Below are 16,551 nucleotides of genomic sequence, written 5' to 3' on the forward strand. Positions count from 1 at the left end.
CGGTTCTCTCCAGTGATGAAGTACAGTGGTGATTCTCAACTGTATTCTCGTTTGTAATGTTGGAATTTTGAAGCCACAAGCATAAATGCTCACTGTGTACTGAAAGCTGGCCAGACAGGGCTGTAAGATGACCCCTGAACTCTAGCTTGTCTGTGTTGGGGCCGGCTGCCCACAGATTCACACAAACCATCTCCCTGCCCGTGGTCTCTGCTTGCCCTCCTCTACTCAGCTGCAATGAGTGGTTTCTGAGTGTGGGAGAGACCAGAAGAGCTCATTCATTCATTCATTTGCTCACATTTTTAGTAAGAATTAGGTATAAGCCAGGTACGTGGTAGGCACGTGAATCTGATCTCACCTTCACAACCGTATGTGAAATTGGTGGTCTTATCTCCATTCTAAGATTGGGGATATTTTAACACAGAAATTCATACAACCAAGCTGTAAATATTTGAGGCCGAATGACCAGCTAAGAGAGCTTATAAACTGGCAGCACTTAGATGTGTTTGGATGGCCTGTACAGAGCTTTTTAAAAAAATCCTATTTCACGACTCTGGACCAGTGAACCCAGGGCCACTGTTGGCTAGAGCTGAGTGTCCCTTGGAAGGGCATATGCCCCTCAGTTCAGCGCAGTCCCCCCGTATCCCTTCCCTTCTGTGTCACACCAGCCTTGCATCACTCAGTCACAGGCCTAGCCTCTGCAGGCATTTGCGTTTGTCACCCCTGTGTTAAGGTAGGTAGGATGAGTGAACTGTCGTCTGTCCTGCAGGGATGCTGAGCTGAAGTGTCCTGTGGAATGTGCCATTTCTACTCCAATCTGGCCCTCTGTCTGCTGGCTGGAAAACCAAGCTCCTTTGCTTTAAGTTTCATTTGTGGACTGCATGGGATGGGCTGTGGGTATTGATTTGTTTGTGGAAAAGATGTGCACAATAGGGAATGTGTAAAATACATCATGGAAATGGACGGTTAATGCCGCTTGGCTGGAGTGTGGGGCAGTGGAGTGACAAGAGATGAGAGTCAAGTTAGATGGTGGGGTATACTGTGGGTAGATGCCGGGCTAAGCATTTTGAACTTTAACCTTTAGGCTACTGCTGTCCAGTAAGACTTTCTATGGTGCTGGAAATTTCTTATATCTGTACTATCCAATGTTGTCTCCAGACGCATGTGGCATCAAGCACTTGAAAAGTAGCTGGCATGAATGAAGATTTTTATTGGCATTTTAGATTTTATTTAATTAATTTACTTTTACATAGCTCCATGTGGCTGGTAGCTACCACACTGGGCGCTGCAGATTTAGGCAATAGCAGTGGATGTGTTGGAGCAGGGAAATAATATCAAAGCTGAATCTTCAGAAGGTGATTTTTCCAGGAGTGTACAGGCCGCATGGGGTGAGCAGAAGTAGGTAGGGATAATATTGACACTTCTTAGCATCTATTAGGCACTTCTTGTGTCCACACACTGTGCTAAGATAACTCACTTATTCCTCATAACAACTCTATGAGGAAAGTACTATCATTGTCCCTATTTTATAGACTAGAAAATGAGACACAGCAAAGACAATGGGCATATTCAAGGTCACACAGCTAATCAACAGTAGCACACGGTGTAGAATCCAGGCAGCTCAGCTGTAGAGCTTGTACCATGAATCCCTCCATCCTGGAAGGAAATAAATGAACCTTCATTGAGAATATACCTTGTGCTGTCCCCTGGTGCTGTGCATTCACACATAAAATCTCATTTAGATTTTGTAGCACTCATGTGCCATTCGGTGGATTTAGATCCTTTGTGTTTATGGAAACTTGGGCTCATAGGGATGAGATATCAAGGCAACTGCAATCTCTGTGGACACCAGTTAAGGCTTTATTGTAAAATTCCATGCCTGTGGGGGAAATCACAGGCTGTGGGAGTCGGGGGGAATGTACAGGAAGATATGGCATAAAAGGTGTTGCGAAGGAAGAATCAGTGGGATTTAGCAACTGACTGAATGGCGGGGGTGAGGAAAGCGGGGGAGGCTTTCTCCTGGAACAGTGAGATGAATGACAAACACACATGTAACTGCACCGTGTGAGTTGAGAGTGTGGGCTCTAGAGGAAGACAAACTGGTTTCAAATACAAGTGTTAACACGGACTAGCTGAACAACCTTGGGCAAATCACTTCTCTCTGAGCATCAGTGTCCCTGTTAATATAATGAGGACCGAAGGCAGGAGGATCGCTTGAGGTCAGGAGTTTGAGACCAGCCTGGGCAACATAGTGAGGTCCCGTCTCTAGAAAAAACTTTAAAAATTAGCCAGGCATGGTGATGCATGCCTGTAGTCCCATCTACTCAGGAGGCTGAGGCCAGAGGATCACTTGAGCCCAGGAGTTTGCGGCTACAGTGAGCTGTGATTGCACCATTGCACTCCAGCCTGGGTGACAGAGCAAGACTTTGTCTCTATGAAAGATATAATGAGAATCATAGCACCTTCCTCACAGGACTGTGATGAGGCTCAGGTTAAGCACGGATATGAAAGCCCTTTGCAAACTCAATAGCATGACCCTATGAGTCACTCTTCTTAGTGCTGGTGAGACCAGCCATTGGGCAGAAATGGTGACCAGAACTTTCTGTCTTTGATCATGGAAACAGTTCAGGAAATTGCCTGGGGGAACCCCACTTCATCTTAGGTACTTGGTAGAGTTTAATGCGGATAAGCCTGTGGGTCAGCTTTGACCTAGGAGGAAAGAGTGGTTCTCCCAGCAGCTGTAGAGCAAAATCTGCATGCCAGTGGCTCCAACTTAAACGCCCTTTTCCACCAAACAGTTTGCATGTGTTGTCTTATTTGAGCTGCACAACAACCTTATATACATAGGTACTATGATAAAATAAGGCTCAGAGAGGTGGAGACACTGAGCTAATGTCCTTCAGCTTATAGGTAGTAAAATGAGTGTTCAAACGAAGGTCCTCCTGCTTCCAGAAACTTAGCCTGTAATTCCTGTAGATGATGGGCTTCTCATTTCTTCTCCCACCACAGATATCTGCAACTAGTGCTAGAATTTCTATCCCAGATTGACATGGATTTAAGGGTAAAGGTTGCTTCCTAAGAATGTCAGTTTTCCACTATAGACCCCAGTAAGAATTGTGTACAAGAGGGGAATCCACTCCAAACAGAATATATATATATATATATATATATATATGATTTAATTTAGTCCTCTTTGGAATGCAATGAGTAAATTTTAGTGGTTAGAGTAAACCACTAAAATTTGGGAGTTAGGGGTGAAGTGCAGTGTGAAGCAGAGTTGAGATCTCAGTGCTTTTCCTGGGGCAGAAACATCCAAGAGGGCCCCTGTCACCCAAGCTTTTGGCTACAGTCTACTCCTTCCATCTGGGATTAACCAGGCGTTTCTTATCCTTGCTGATCTAGTGTTTCTTATTGCTGCTGTAACAAATTACCACAAATTTCCTGGCCTAAAATGGCACACATTTATTATCTTATACTTCTAGATGCCAACATTCTGAACAGCAGGTCTTCCGGGGCTGAAATCGAGGTGTCAGCAGGGCTGCCTTCCTTCTGGAGGCTCTAGGGGACAATCTGTTTCTTACCTTTTCTAGAGGCCACCCACATTCCTTGGCTTGCGTTCCCTTCCAGAAATGGCACAATTCTAACCTCTGCTTCCATCATCACGTCTCATCCTCTGACTCCGAGTCTCTTCCCTCCCTCCTATAAGGACCCCTGTGATCACACTGGGCTCATCCAGATAATCTAGTATAACCCCCTTTCTCAAGATCCTTAATTTAATCACACCTGCAAAATCAATTTTGTCATGTAAGTAATATATTCACAGGTCCCAGGATTAGGACACGGATATCTGGTGGTGGTGTCAGGGGGTCGGGGGTAGGGGATGGGAACATTATTCTGCCTACGGAGCTGGCAGGTGGCCTTTCTTCTTTCCTTTCTTTTCCTTTCCTTCCCTTCCCTTCCCTTTCCTTTCCCTTTCCCTTCCCTTTTTTCCCTTCCCTTTTTTCCCTTTCTTTTCTCCTTCCCTTCCTTTTTTCCCTTTCTCTTCTCCTTCCCTTCTCCTTCCCTTCCCCTTCCCTTCCCCTTCCCGTCCCCTTCCCCTTCCCTTCCCCTTCCCCTTCACTTCCCCTTCCCCTTCCCCTTCCCTTCCCCTTCCCTTCCCCTTCCCTTCCCCTTCCCTTCCCCTTCCCTTCCCCTTCCCCTTCCCTTCCCTTCCCCTTCCCCTTCCCTTCCCCTTCCCTTCCCCTTCCCTTCCCCTTCCCCTTCACTTTCCCTTCCCTTTCCCCTTCCCTTTCCCTTCCCCTTCCCTTCCCTTCCCCTTCCCTTCCCCTTCCCTTCCCCTTCGCCTTCCCTTCCCCTTCCCCTTCCCTTCCCCTTCCCTTCCCCTTCCCTTCCCCTTCCCCTTCCCTTCCCCTTCCCCTTCCCTTCCCCTTCCCTTTCCCTTCGCCTTCCCTTCCCCTTCCCCTTCCCTTCCCCTTCCCCTTCCCTTCCCCTTCCCTTCCCCTTCCCTTCCCCTTCCCTTCCCCTTCCCTTTCCCTTCGCCTTCCCTTCCCCTTCCCCTTCCCTTCCCCTTCCTCTTCCCTTCCCCTTCCCTTCCCCTTCCCCTTCCCTTCCCTTCCCCTTCCCTTCCCCTTCCCTTCCCCTTCCCCTTCCCTTCCCCTTCCCCTTCCTTCCCCTTCCCCTTCCCTTCCCCTTCCCTTCCCCTTCCCCTTCCCTTCCCCTTCCCCTTCCCTTCCCCTTCCCTTTCCCTTCCCCTTCCCTTCCCCTTCCCTTCCCCTTCTCTTCCCCTTCCTCTTGCCTTCCCTTCCCCTTCCCTTCCCCTTCCCTTCCCCTTCCCCTTCCCTTCCCCTTCCCCTCTCCTTCCCCTCCCCTTCCCCTTCCCTTCCTCTTCCCTTCCCCTTCCCCTTCCCTTCCCCTTCCCTTCCCCTTCCCTTTCCCTTCCCCTTCCCTTCCCCTTCCCTTCCCCTTCCCTTCCCCTTCCCCTTCCCTTCCCCTTCCCTTTCCCTTCCCCTTCCCTTCCCCTTCCCTTCCCCTTCCCCTTCCCCTTCCCTTCCCCTTCCCTTCCCCTTCCCTTCCCCTTCCCTTCCCCTTCCCTTCCCCTTCCCCTTCCCTTCCCCTTCCCTTTCCCTTCCCTTCTCCTTCCCTTCCCCTTCCCTTTCGCTTCCCTTTCCCTTCCCTTTCCCTTTCCCTTCCCTTCCCTTTCCCTTCCCCTTCCCTTCCCTTTCCCTTTCCCTTCCCTTTCCCTTCCCCTTCTCTTTCCTTTCCCTTTCCCTTTCCATTTCCCTTCCCTTCCCCTTCCCCTCCCCTTCCTTTCCCTTTCCCTTCCCCTTCCCTTTCCCTTCCCCTTCCCTCCCCTTTCCCTTCCTTTTCCCTTCCACTTCCCCTTTCCCTTCCACTTCCCTTTCCCTTTCCCTTCACCTTCCCCTTCCCTTTCCCTTCACCTTCCCCTTCCCTTTCCCTTCCCCTTCCCTTCCCTTTCCCTTCCCCTTCCCTTCCCTTTCCCTTCCCCTTCCCTTCCCTTTCCCTTCCCTTTCCCTTCCCCTTCCCTTTCCCTTCCCTTTCCCTTTCCCTTCCTCTTCCCTCCCCCTTCCCTTCCCCTTCCCTTCCCCTTCCCTTCCCCTTCCCCTTCCCTTTCCCGTCCCCTTCCCTTTCCCTTCCCTTTCCCTTTCCCTTCCTCTTCCCTTCCCCTTCCCTTCCCCTTCCACTTCCCTTTCCCTTCCCCTTCCCCTTCCCTTTCCCTTCCCCTTCCCTTCCCTTCTCCTTCCCTTCCCCTTCCCTTCCCTTTCCCTTCCCTTTCCCTTCCCCTTCCCTTTCCCTTGCCTTTCCCTTCCCCTTCGCTTCTGCTTCCCTTCCCCTTCTCTTCTCTTTTCTTTTTTTTCTGGAGTCAGGGTCTCACTCTGTTGCCCAGGCTGGAGTGCAGTGGTGCTAACGCAGCTCACTACAGCCTTGATTTCCCAGCCTCCCGGGTTCAGCCAATTCCCCCCACCTCAGCTTCCCAAGTAGCTGGGACCACAGGTGCCCACCACCATGCCTGGCTAATTTAAAAAATTTTTTAGAGATGGAGTCTTGCCATGTTGCCCAGGATGGTCTTGAACTCCTGGGCTCAAGCAATCCTCCTGCCTCGACCTCCCAAAGTGCTAGGATTATAGATGTGAGCCACTGCACTCAGCTGCAGGTGGCCTTTCTGATCTTGCCTGTAATAAGGAAGGGTGGGAGGTGGATAGAGCCGGAGACATCTTTTTCATTCTCTGCTGGAGCTGAGTAGCAATTTCCCCTTTTAAACAGGCCATGTGTGCAGTCCCCTACCTGGCCGTCAGACATTTTCATTGCTCACCTGGCCCCTAGGCATTTGAGTTTCAAACCCCATTTTGTAGTTCTAGTAAAGCCTTGCTATAGACTGGGGTCAGAGGGCTGCAGGCTTTCAACCTTTGTAGAGCAAGGAGTTATTGAATAAATTATGAAGCATCTGGAGATTCTGGGCTCTTAACTGGGTACCTGTTTGAAAGTAGGGTCTAGTACATTTTTTTCAGTAGCTCAGTAAATGTTGCCTCTTCTTAAAAAAAAAAAAAAACAGAAAACAAAAACTGGTCTTACTCTGAATTTGCCAAATAGAAATGAGGGGGCGTTTATTTGTGTCACAAAAGGATTTGATTTCTTTAAATAGGCAGCCCTGCTATTTTCTTCAAAGTGTTTTAGTTAATGGGAAATTTGATTTGCACAACTTTTCAGAAACACACTGTGTAAAGGAATTACCTGCACCAGAAGCTCATGAGGTTTTTCAAAGTCTGTTCTCAGCTTCTCTGCACATCATGCTGGAGTTCACTTGGCCTATTGATTCTGCCTCAGTGGGGATGGACTATTCATTTCTGTGGGTAATTGGAAGCCTACCTAAAGTGACCTTGTCGATGGTTGGATTGACAAATATCCAGGCTGGTGGGATGTCAGGGGATCAGCCAGGAGCTACATCTACCATGAAGTTGGTTATGTTTTCTCCTTTTTCTATGACTGATAATATTCATTTTTTGGTTCATTCATTCACCAAACATTTATTTACTGAATATCAATTATGTACCAGGAATTGTGGTAGACACTAGGAGACTAAAGATGAGGTATCTTTATCCCCTTCTGTCTCCAAAGGGGATAAAGATGAATAAGATAATAATTGATTTTTTTTTTTGAGACAGAGTCTCGCTCTGTCTCTCAGGCTGGAGTGCAGTGGCGTGATCTCGGCTCACTGCAGCCTCTGCCTCCCTGGTTCCAGTGATTCTCCTGCCTCAGTCTCCTGGGTAGCTGGGATTACCGGGGCCTGCCACCACACCTTGCTAATTTTTGTATTTTTTGTAGAGAATAAGTGATATTTTAGATGTTTGGAAGAAAGGTTGTAGAATAAAGCACCTACTTGAAAATGGGGGAAACTACTTTCCTAAATATTTCTGGGTCAAAGAATAAATTAAAACCATACTAATAGACCACTTAGAAACTTGATACAATGATGGGACTAAATATAAAACATAGGATGCAGCCAAAACTGTACTTACAAGAGGGTTTTTAGCCATAACATCTTTAAATGTTTAATGAAGAGGAATGGGAATAAATTAATTGAGCAGTCAATTCAAGAAGCTTTAAAAAGAACAGTGGATAATATTAGCTGACATTTGTAGAATAGTCATGATATGGTTGGCATGGTTCTGGGCATGGAATAACTCATTTAGTTCTGACAACACCACTGTGATATGGGTCCTATTGTTGCTGTCATTTTCCAGAGAGGAAACTGAAGTACAGGAAGATGAGGTAGTGTACCTAGTCTTAGAGTTTGCAAATGATAGACACAGGATATACACCTGATCATCAGACTCCAGAATTCACATTCCCAACCAATAAGTAATACAAATACAAGTAAGCAATACAATCACAGACACACAGAACAAAAAAAGTTAAAGTAGCAATTAATAAAGTAGGCTAAAACCAGGTAGAGTTGATAAATATAATCATAATCTGCTTCTTTAACATGATAGAAAGATAAAAATAGACAAGAAAGAACACAAACTTCTGGAAAAAACATAACGAGAGACTACCTAACAATGCAATATGAAGAAAGAAAGAAAGAAAGAGAAAAGGTGTAATATCATCCCAGATAAGATGCTACAATTTAAACACGTTGAGAAGAACACTGTGGATAATTTCCAAGGAAAATATAAATTCCAAAAGTTAGTTTGAGTAGAGGTGAAAAACTTTCCTGTGTGGTTGAAGTGTAGAGAGGGAGAGGGAGGTGAAGCTGGGGAAAGCTCAGGGATGGGGCGAGACTATGCTGTCATCCCTTTACTTTCATGTTGAATAAAAGGGAAAGTTAAACATGGACCTACGACAAGGGGAAAAGAGAGAATAATAAAAATATTATTTGGGGTAATACGGTTTTCTATCTGGAAAACTCAAAGGAAGCAACTAAAACTCCACAAAAGCTATTTGAGTTTTTTTAAAAAATGCTTTAAAATAAATATGCTAACAATCTATTGCTTTCCTATTGTTTTTGTTTGTTTGTTTGTTTTGTGTTTTGAGATGGAGTCTCGCTCTGTTGCCCAGGCTGGAGTGCAGTGGCATGATATTGGCTCACTTCAACCTCCGCCTCCTGGGTTCAAGCAATCTCCTGCCTCAGCCTTCCGAGTACCTGGGACTACTACAGGCACCTACCACCACGCCCAGCTAATTTTTTTGTATTTTTAATAGAGACAGGGTTTCACCATGTTGGCCAGGCTGGTCTCGAACTCCTGGCCTCAAGTGATCTGCCTGCCTCAGTCTCCCAAAGTGCTGGGATTACAGGCGTGAACCACTGCACACAGCTATTTGCTTTCCTATTTTTAAACAATGACCAGTTGGGAAACAAAATGAAGACATGTCAAATTTACAATAGCATAAAAAAGAATCCCTTACATGATGCTAAAGGGAAAATGTGTAGGACTTATATGGAGAAAATAAGAGTTCAACAAGGGGACAATCATTTCCTGATGGAAAGACTCATTGTTGTCAAGGCATCAATTATCTTGAATTTAATTTCTAAATTTAACACAATTTCAATCAAAGTCCCAATCATTTTTTGGAGGCTGAGGGTTGACTGAATACAATCCCAATAAAAATTCCATTGGTATTTTTAAAATCTTGATAAACTGATTCTAAAGTTTACTTGGAAGAATAAATATGCAGTGATAGCCAAGAAAATGTTGAAAATAAGGATAATGAGGGTGGACTTGCCCTGCCAAGATATAACATATTACAGAGCTACTATAATTAAAGCCCATATTGCTATACTAGAAGACAGATCAGTGGCACAGAATAGAAGGCCCAAAGACAGACCCCAGTATATATAATTATTAAACATATAATAAAGTTGGCATTTGAAATCAGTGGGGAAGGGATGAATTATTCAATAAAGGATGCTGGGACAATTGGTTACCTCTTTGGAAAAAAATGGCAAATTGGATTCCCATTTCACATCAGATTCCAAGAAATTAGACATGGATCAAAGAGTTTAAAGTGGAAATGATGCCATATAAAAGTACAAAAAAACTCCAAAGAGTAATATTTATATGACCTTGGAGCATGAAGAAGGCTGTTTGAGGTGTACTTGGACTGTCTTTCTTTGTCCAGTTTTCCCTTTTAGTGGTTTAAAAGGAATACATAGTAGTTTTTATATTTTTATTTATTTATGTATTTATTTTTGAAACAGGGTCTCATTAGGTCACCCAGGCTGGAGTGCAGTGGTGCAGTCATGGCTCACTGCAGCCCCAACTTCCTGGGCTCAAGCGATCCTCCCACCTCAGCCTCCGGAGTAGCTGGACTGCAGGCATGCACCACCATGTCTGGCTAATCTTTTATTTTTTGTAGAGATGGGGTCTCATTATGTTGCCCAGGTTGGTCTTAAACTCCTGGGCTCAAGTGATCCTCCTGCCTTGGTGTCCCAAAGTGCTGGGATTACAGATGTGAGCCACCACACCCGGTTTCTATTCTTATTTTTAATACTTAATTGTTAACACGTATATTTAAACTTATAATGTCCTATATGCAATTTCTCAATATCAATAATCTTTTGAGGAATATAAGACTCAGCACATTTTAATCTTGTAACCCTCCTGCAACTCCCATTTCTTATGACTTGGGTTTTCTCTACTTCTCTATCTCTTCCTCTGTTGAAAACTTTTCATATTATGGAAAAAATTAAACATATATAAAAGTAACAGATTAGTATAATGCATCCTTGTGTGTGCATCACCCAGTTCAATAATGACCCATCATGATCAATTTCTTTTTCATCTGTAATCCTCCCCTTTCTCTCCCCACCTTGGCATACTGAATTATTTTAAATTATTTTATCCATAAAGATTTTAATGTATCCTCAAAGATAAGGATTCTATAAGCAAAGAAAAACACCACCATTATCACACCAAATATTTTTCATTCCCTAATATCGGTAACAATAATTCCCTTATGTCATCAGAAAGTGAGTATATCCATTTCCCTGATTGCCTTACAGTTTTTTAAACTATTGGTTTTTTTCCACATAGAATCCAAACAAGGTCCACATGTTAAATTTAGTTGATATGGGTTGATAGGTGCAGCAAACCACCATGGCACATGTATACCTGTGTAACAAACCTGAATGTTCTGCACGTGTATCCCAGAATTTAAAGTAAAATAAAAAAAATTTAGTTGATATGTTTCTTAAATTCCTTTGAAAATATACGTTTCTCGTCCTATTTTCTCCCCACTTGCAGTCCTCTCTTGTAGTCTATTTGTTGAAGATACCATATTCTTTGCCTTGTAGTTTTCTACATTCTGGGTATTTGGTTGGGGTGGGGGAGGTGTGTTTGCTGATCGCATCCCTGTGGTGTCATTTAATATGTTCCTCTGTCACTTGTATTTTCTGTAAATCTGTATTTGCATCAAGAGACTTGAACCAATCATGTTTGATTATTTGACAAGTGTACTTCATAGGTAGTGAAGTGAGCTTTCCTCTGTAGGCAAGTGGTATCTTTTTGTGACCTTAGCAACCATAGATGAATGTCACCTAGACTCATTGTGTCACTAGGGATGGCCTTGAGGTTTCCTGTTCTATTTTCATTTACTAAGCATGCACTTTAGAAAGGCTCTGAGCTGCTCCCTGAAGCATGGCACTCGTCCTCCAGAAACCCGCAGTCTAGAGGTTGTAAAAGAAGATTTGAACACCAAGACTGTAAAAGATGATTTGAATAACAACAACAACAAAACAGTTTTATTTTGTATACATTCTTTCATTGTACCTCCCCCAGAGGGATATAACCTCCAAATAGGGGAGCCATACCATAGATGCATTAAATTCACACCAATTCAAATGTGTGTATATATGTATTTGCTTGCAGACTACTAAAGTGACAATGTAAACGTTGCTGCCTATTTTTCCCACTCTTCTATTAGATTGACGTTGCTTTTGGTGAGATGGGGCATGAGTCCACCATCCTGTCCCCTCTGTTTCCACATGACCCTCATCGTATGAACACCTCTCTTAAGTGTGATTCTAGGATTTAAAGATACATATTTCTTATGCATTATGCACCTAAACACAAGCCAACTACTTCATCTGGCACCTGATCCAAGAAACAACATTCTGTTCCAAAATCAATAGAAGACAAGGCACTTTAAGGGATCTTCAAGGGAGTGTAATTTTGAGCATATGGAATCTTTCTAACCCTAGCTAACTTTAGAAGTTTAACTCCTATGCAAGATGAAGCATCTATGTTCCCAAGAGTTCGACTTCAGCAAAGGACAAGCTGCAGAAGCTGACATTATTGTTTATTTTGGCATAAAGGCTTTACTTGTTGGTGAAGTTCAAGTTTAATGATCTCTTCCTCCCTTTCTCTCTCTTCCTCCTCTCCGCTTTCCTTCTTCCCTTCCTCCCACCCTGATTTTCTCTTTTGCAGTTTGCTGCTTTGTGGTGCACAAGCGGTGCCATGAATTTGTCACATTCTCCTGCCCTGGCGCTGACAAGGGTCCAGCCTCCGATGTAAGTAATGGGCATCGATCGCTTTTCTCTGTCCACAGTCAATGCTGCCTTGTGATTAAATGTGAGTGAGCATTCTTAGACGAGTAAGTGTGGACGATATCACTCTAAGGCATGTGGTGGTCCCTATAGCTTTTGAGACAGTTTTCCTTTTAGTGGAAAACAAAATTTTGGAGGGGGTGTGGCTGGATAGGAAGTCAGCTAGTTTGTCTACTATGATTTTGCTAATGTCTTCACTTTGAGAGCTGGAGCACGGAGGGTGAGAGGCAGGGGCCTACTTGGTAGTGTGGCTGCAAAGGTAGTTTCGGTGGTACTTTGCAGTGCACGTTATGGCACTTTGTTAGGGTGTTCTTTCTTTTGTTATTGTTATTATTATTTTTATTATTTTTGAGATGGAGTCTTGCTCTATTGCCCAGGCTGGAGTGCAGTGGAGCAATCTCAGCTCACTGCAAGCTCCACCTCCTGGGTTCATGCCATTCTCCTGCCTCAGCCTCCCGAGGAGCTGGGACTACAGGCACCTGCCACTATGCCTGGCTAATTTTTTGTTTTGTATTTTTGGTAGAGACGGGGTTTCACCATGTTAGACAGGATGGTCTCGATCTCCTGACCTCGTGATCTGCCGCCTCGGACTCCCAAAGTGCTGGGATTACAGGTGTGAGTCACTGTGCCCGGCCTATTATTATTATTATTTAAGAGTGTTGCCCAGGCTGGTCTCAAATTCCTGGGCTCAAGCAATCCTCCTGCCTTGGCCTCCCAAAGTGTTGGGATTCCAGGCGTGAGCCAGTGCACCCTGCTTGTTAGGGTGTTCCTAATATCAGGGCCCAGGAATGAGGAAGAAATGAATTTATCCTGCTACCATGAATCTCAAAGTATGACTACTGCTAGTGGGACAAGAGATGCTTGTAGGTAAAATGTGCAAAAAATTTTTGTTTTAATCATTATAAATGTATTTTAATGTGGATTGGGAAAAATGTATCTAGTAGTGGTTTTGCATTTATGATAAGGATATAGAATTTCCTACCTAAGTAAAGATTTTTAGGTTAAACAAAAGATAAACTGATTTGAGGACAATATTAAGTGAGTGACAGTATGGGTGATATAAGGATATGGCAAAAGTTTTGGTACAAATGTGTTTAAAGTTTAGGGTACATTGTTGATTGGCCTACCCAGCAGCCATTCACAGCCTTCATCCTTCTGGCAGAGGCTACCTCTCATGCTGGAAGCTAAAAATGCCTAATACTTGCTTTTCCCGGCTCTCTTGTAGCTGCTGAATGAGGATGTGACCCAATCCTGCTAATGGGAACTGAGGGGAAGACCTGGGAAAGAGTCTAGGAAAGATTTTTCCTTTCTGATAAGAGAGAGACATCCCTTCCCTTGTCCTCTTGGGCATTTTTGTACAAGGATATAATGCTTGGAGTTGTGGCAGCCCTTTTGGGTCAATGAGGGACACATTGCCGACATCCTGAGCATGGCAGAGTGGAAAACTTAAAAGAACCGTGGGTCCATGATGATGCTGATGAGCTGTTGATACCACTCACAGTCCTTTTATCCCCAAGCTGGATAGATGGGAGAAGAAGTTTTATTTTGGCCAGGCACGGTGGCTCACGCCTGTAATCCCAGCACTTTGGGAGGCTGAGGCGGGCAGATCACAAGGTCAGGAGATCGAAACCATCCTGGCTAACATGGTGAAACCCCGTCTCTACTAAAAATACAAACAATTAGCCAGGCATGGTGGTGGGCGCCTGTAGTCCTAGCTCCTTGGGAGGCTGAGGCAGGAGAATGGCGTGAACCTGGGAGGCAGAGCTTGCAGTAAGCGGAGATCGCACCACTGCACTCCAGCCTGGGCGACAGAGTGAGACTCTGTCTCAAAAAAAAAAAAAAGAAAAAAAAAAAAAAGCTTCTTTTTTTTCTTTTTTTTTTTTTTTAAGCAAAGTCTTACTCTTTGAAGCCTTCTCTTTTATTTTTGTTTTTTTCTCTTTTGAGACAGAATCTTGCTCTGTTGCCCAGGCCAGAGTGTGGTGGCATGATCATGTCTCACTCACTGCAGCTTAACCTCCCTGGCTCTAGCAACCCTCCCACCTCAGCCGCCCACGTAGCTGGGCCTACAAGTGCATGCCACCACACCTGGCTAATTTTTTATTTGTTTGTAAAGATAGGTTTTCCCTATGTTGCCCAGGCTGGTCTCGAATTCCTGGGCTGAAGCCCTCCTCCTACCTTGGCCTCCCAAAGTGCTAGAATTACAGGCATGAGTCACTGTACCTGACCCTGGGGGCCTTCTTTTACATGCAGCTGAAACTGTCCTAGCTGAGAAGGCTTTCCACCATGCACAGTCTTTCATTGCCCAATAATGAACTGCGTTCAGCATACCCCAATGCAGCCATCACCCCTAGTTCTCTTACTTTGTTTCTGCTTTGAATCCCCTTCTTGAAATTTCTCCCATTGGCTTTGTCTCCATTACTGGTTCTGTTACCCACTTAGACTTGACAGCTGACAGCTTGCCCAAAGTGAGTAGTGACTATCTTCTGTCATTGGATTTCTTTAGCTCCTGCTGGTCTTCTGCAAATGGTCATCTGCCAATTTGCTGCAAACTGGGGTGGGAGTTTGGGGGGAGGGCATATCTGTTGCCATAGCAACACAAAGATGCTGGAGCATATGTTGGATATTCTTTGCTTGGAAAATGTGGTAATTGAGGTTAAGAACTCCAAGAAACATGGAACAACCAAAGTCCTTGGAAATCTGTTTGCAAAGACAAAGTTTGAGACTGTTTGTCATGTTCTCTCAGATCCTATGCCCTAGCCCTTGCAGTGCAATTTCTTCTCTCCTCCCTAACAAAATAGGGAGGGGAGTTTGGGGAGACTGCCCTACTCAGTATGCGGCTCTGAGTGTTCATGCAGACTGAAACTTGATACTCAACTTGCAGCCAAGAAGATGGTGTTTCCCATATTCTATCTATCTGCTGAATGTTTCTGTTGCCTAAGACAGAAACTCAGCTCAAACTGACTTATATGAAAAGGAAAATTTTGGGTCCTTGAAATAGAAAAGGCCTAAGGGTTGACTTGGCTTCAAGCACAGTGAATCAAAGTTCTAAATAATGTCCTCAAGAACCTGTTTCTCCCCTTCTTGGCTTAGCCTTTGTCTGTGTTGATTTTATTTTCAGGAAGGCTTGTCTCCTATGCGAGCATGGTGGCTGCAACACCTTTAATCTTATATCTTATCAGTGCTGCAGTGCAGTAACAAGAGCTAAAGTCTCATTAGACCATGAATCACATATTGCCAGAAGAATGGGTTATGCTGATTGGCCAGGCCTGGGTATATGCTGCTGTGGTGTGAATGTTTTATTTCTCCAAACTTATATCCTGAAATCCTAACACCCAAGGTATGGTGTTAGAAGGTGGGCCCCTTGGGAGGTGATCAGTTCATGGGGGAAGAGCCCTCATAAATGAGATAGTGCCCCTATAAAAAAGACCCCGGAGATATCCGTCACCCCTTCTACCATGTGAGGTTGCAACGAGAAGGCAGTTGTGTATGAGAAAGTGAGCTCTCACTGGAGACCGAATCTTCCAGTGCCTTGATTTTGTACTTTCTAGCCTCCAGAACTGTGAGGAATAAGTTTATCATTTAAAAACCACTCAGGTTTTGGTATTTTGTTACAGCAGCCAGAAGGGACTAGGACAGAAAATTTTGGTACTAACAGTATATAGAGGAACAAAATTTTAAGGATGGGTTTTCTGAATTGGTTTCGGGGATTTGGCAATTGGCTGCCAAATCTGATTAGATTTAAGAATGCTAATTACCCTATTTCTAGTAGTAAAGAGAGCCTGGATAGTCCGTGGCATGATCTGTTTATAGAGATACACAAATCATCTGCATTGGATACTCCTAATCAACCATTTATAAGAAGCAAGGAGCCAAGTGATTCGATATATGATACCCAAACACTTTTGGAAAACTAAGGCATATAATGACTTGCTCCTAATGTCTCTGGACAAAGTGGAGAAAGAAAAAGATGAGCTCAGGGATTTGAATTCCCAGCTCAAAGAGTTTCATAAACGATCTAAGAGCTTCTAGGTGTGCCCTGAAGGAGAGCCTTCTAGCCTGTAGTTGCAGGGCTGAAATTTCTGAAAATTAAATGCACAACCTTATCCTGCAATTGGCTGAATTACAATGCAAATTGGACTCCCCACCACACAGGGTGTCTGCTCTAAAAGCAAGGGCAAGGGCATTGATCAGAAAAGAATGGGATCCCATAAGGTGGGAAGACTCTGATGAAGACCCTAATGAAGCTGGGGACATTGAGCCCCTAAATTCTGACAAGTCTTTTTTTTTACCAGTGGAAGTGGCCTCCTTACCTCAAGCAAAAGTGTCATCCCCACTCAGGGTGGCATTGGCCTTTCCATCTTGTCTAAGGGAACTAACCCTGCATTGCCCTAGGAAACAGTAATGGCTTTCCCTGAGGCAGTTGCCATGCCAGGCAATGCTGATTCTTGTCAGCACCCAATCCCACCACCCCTTCAAGTCCTAGCAGGCTC

The 16,551-nt window shown here is 44.5% G+C and overlaps 1 protein-coding gene across 4 annotated transcripts in view; it reads left to right on the forward strand.

Moving 5' to 3' along the window:
* PRKCB (protein kinase C beta) overlaps positions 1–16,551 on the forward strand; it is a 380,988-nt gene that overhangs the window by 142,147 nt on the left and 222,290 nt on the right. For all 4 annotated transcript variants that reach the window (XM_016929638.4, XM_003315019.7, XM_054668319.2 and 1 more), the window contains one exon: positions 11,943–12,025. In XM_016929638.4, coding sequence (XP_016785127.1) covers positions 11,943–12,025 — 83 coding nt within the window. The remainder of the gene's footprint in view (positions 1–11,942; positions 12,026–16,551) is intronic.

Source organism: Pan troglodytes, chromosome 18, assembly GCF_028858775.2.
Source record: "Pan troglodytes isolate AG18354 chromosome 18, NHGRI_mPanTro3-v2.0_pri, whole genome shotgun sequence".
NCBI classification, from domain to species: domain Eukaryota; kingdom Metazoa; phylum Chordata; class Mammalia; order Primates; family Hominidae; genus Pan; species Pan troglodytes.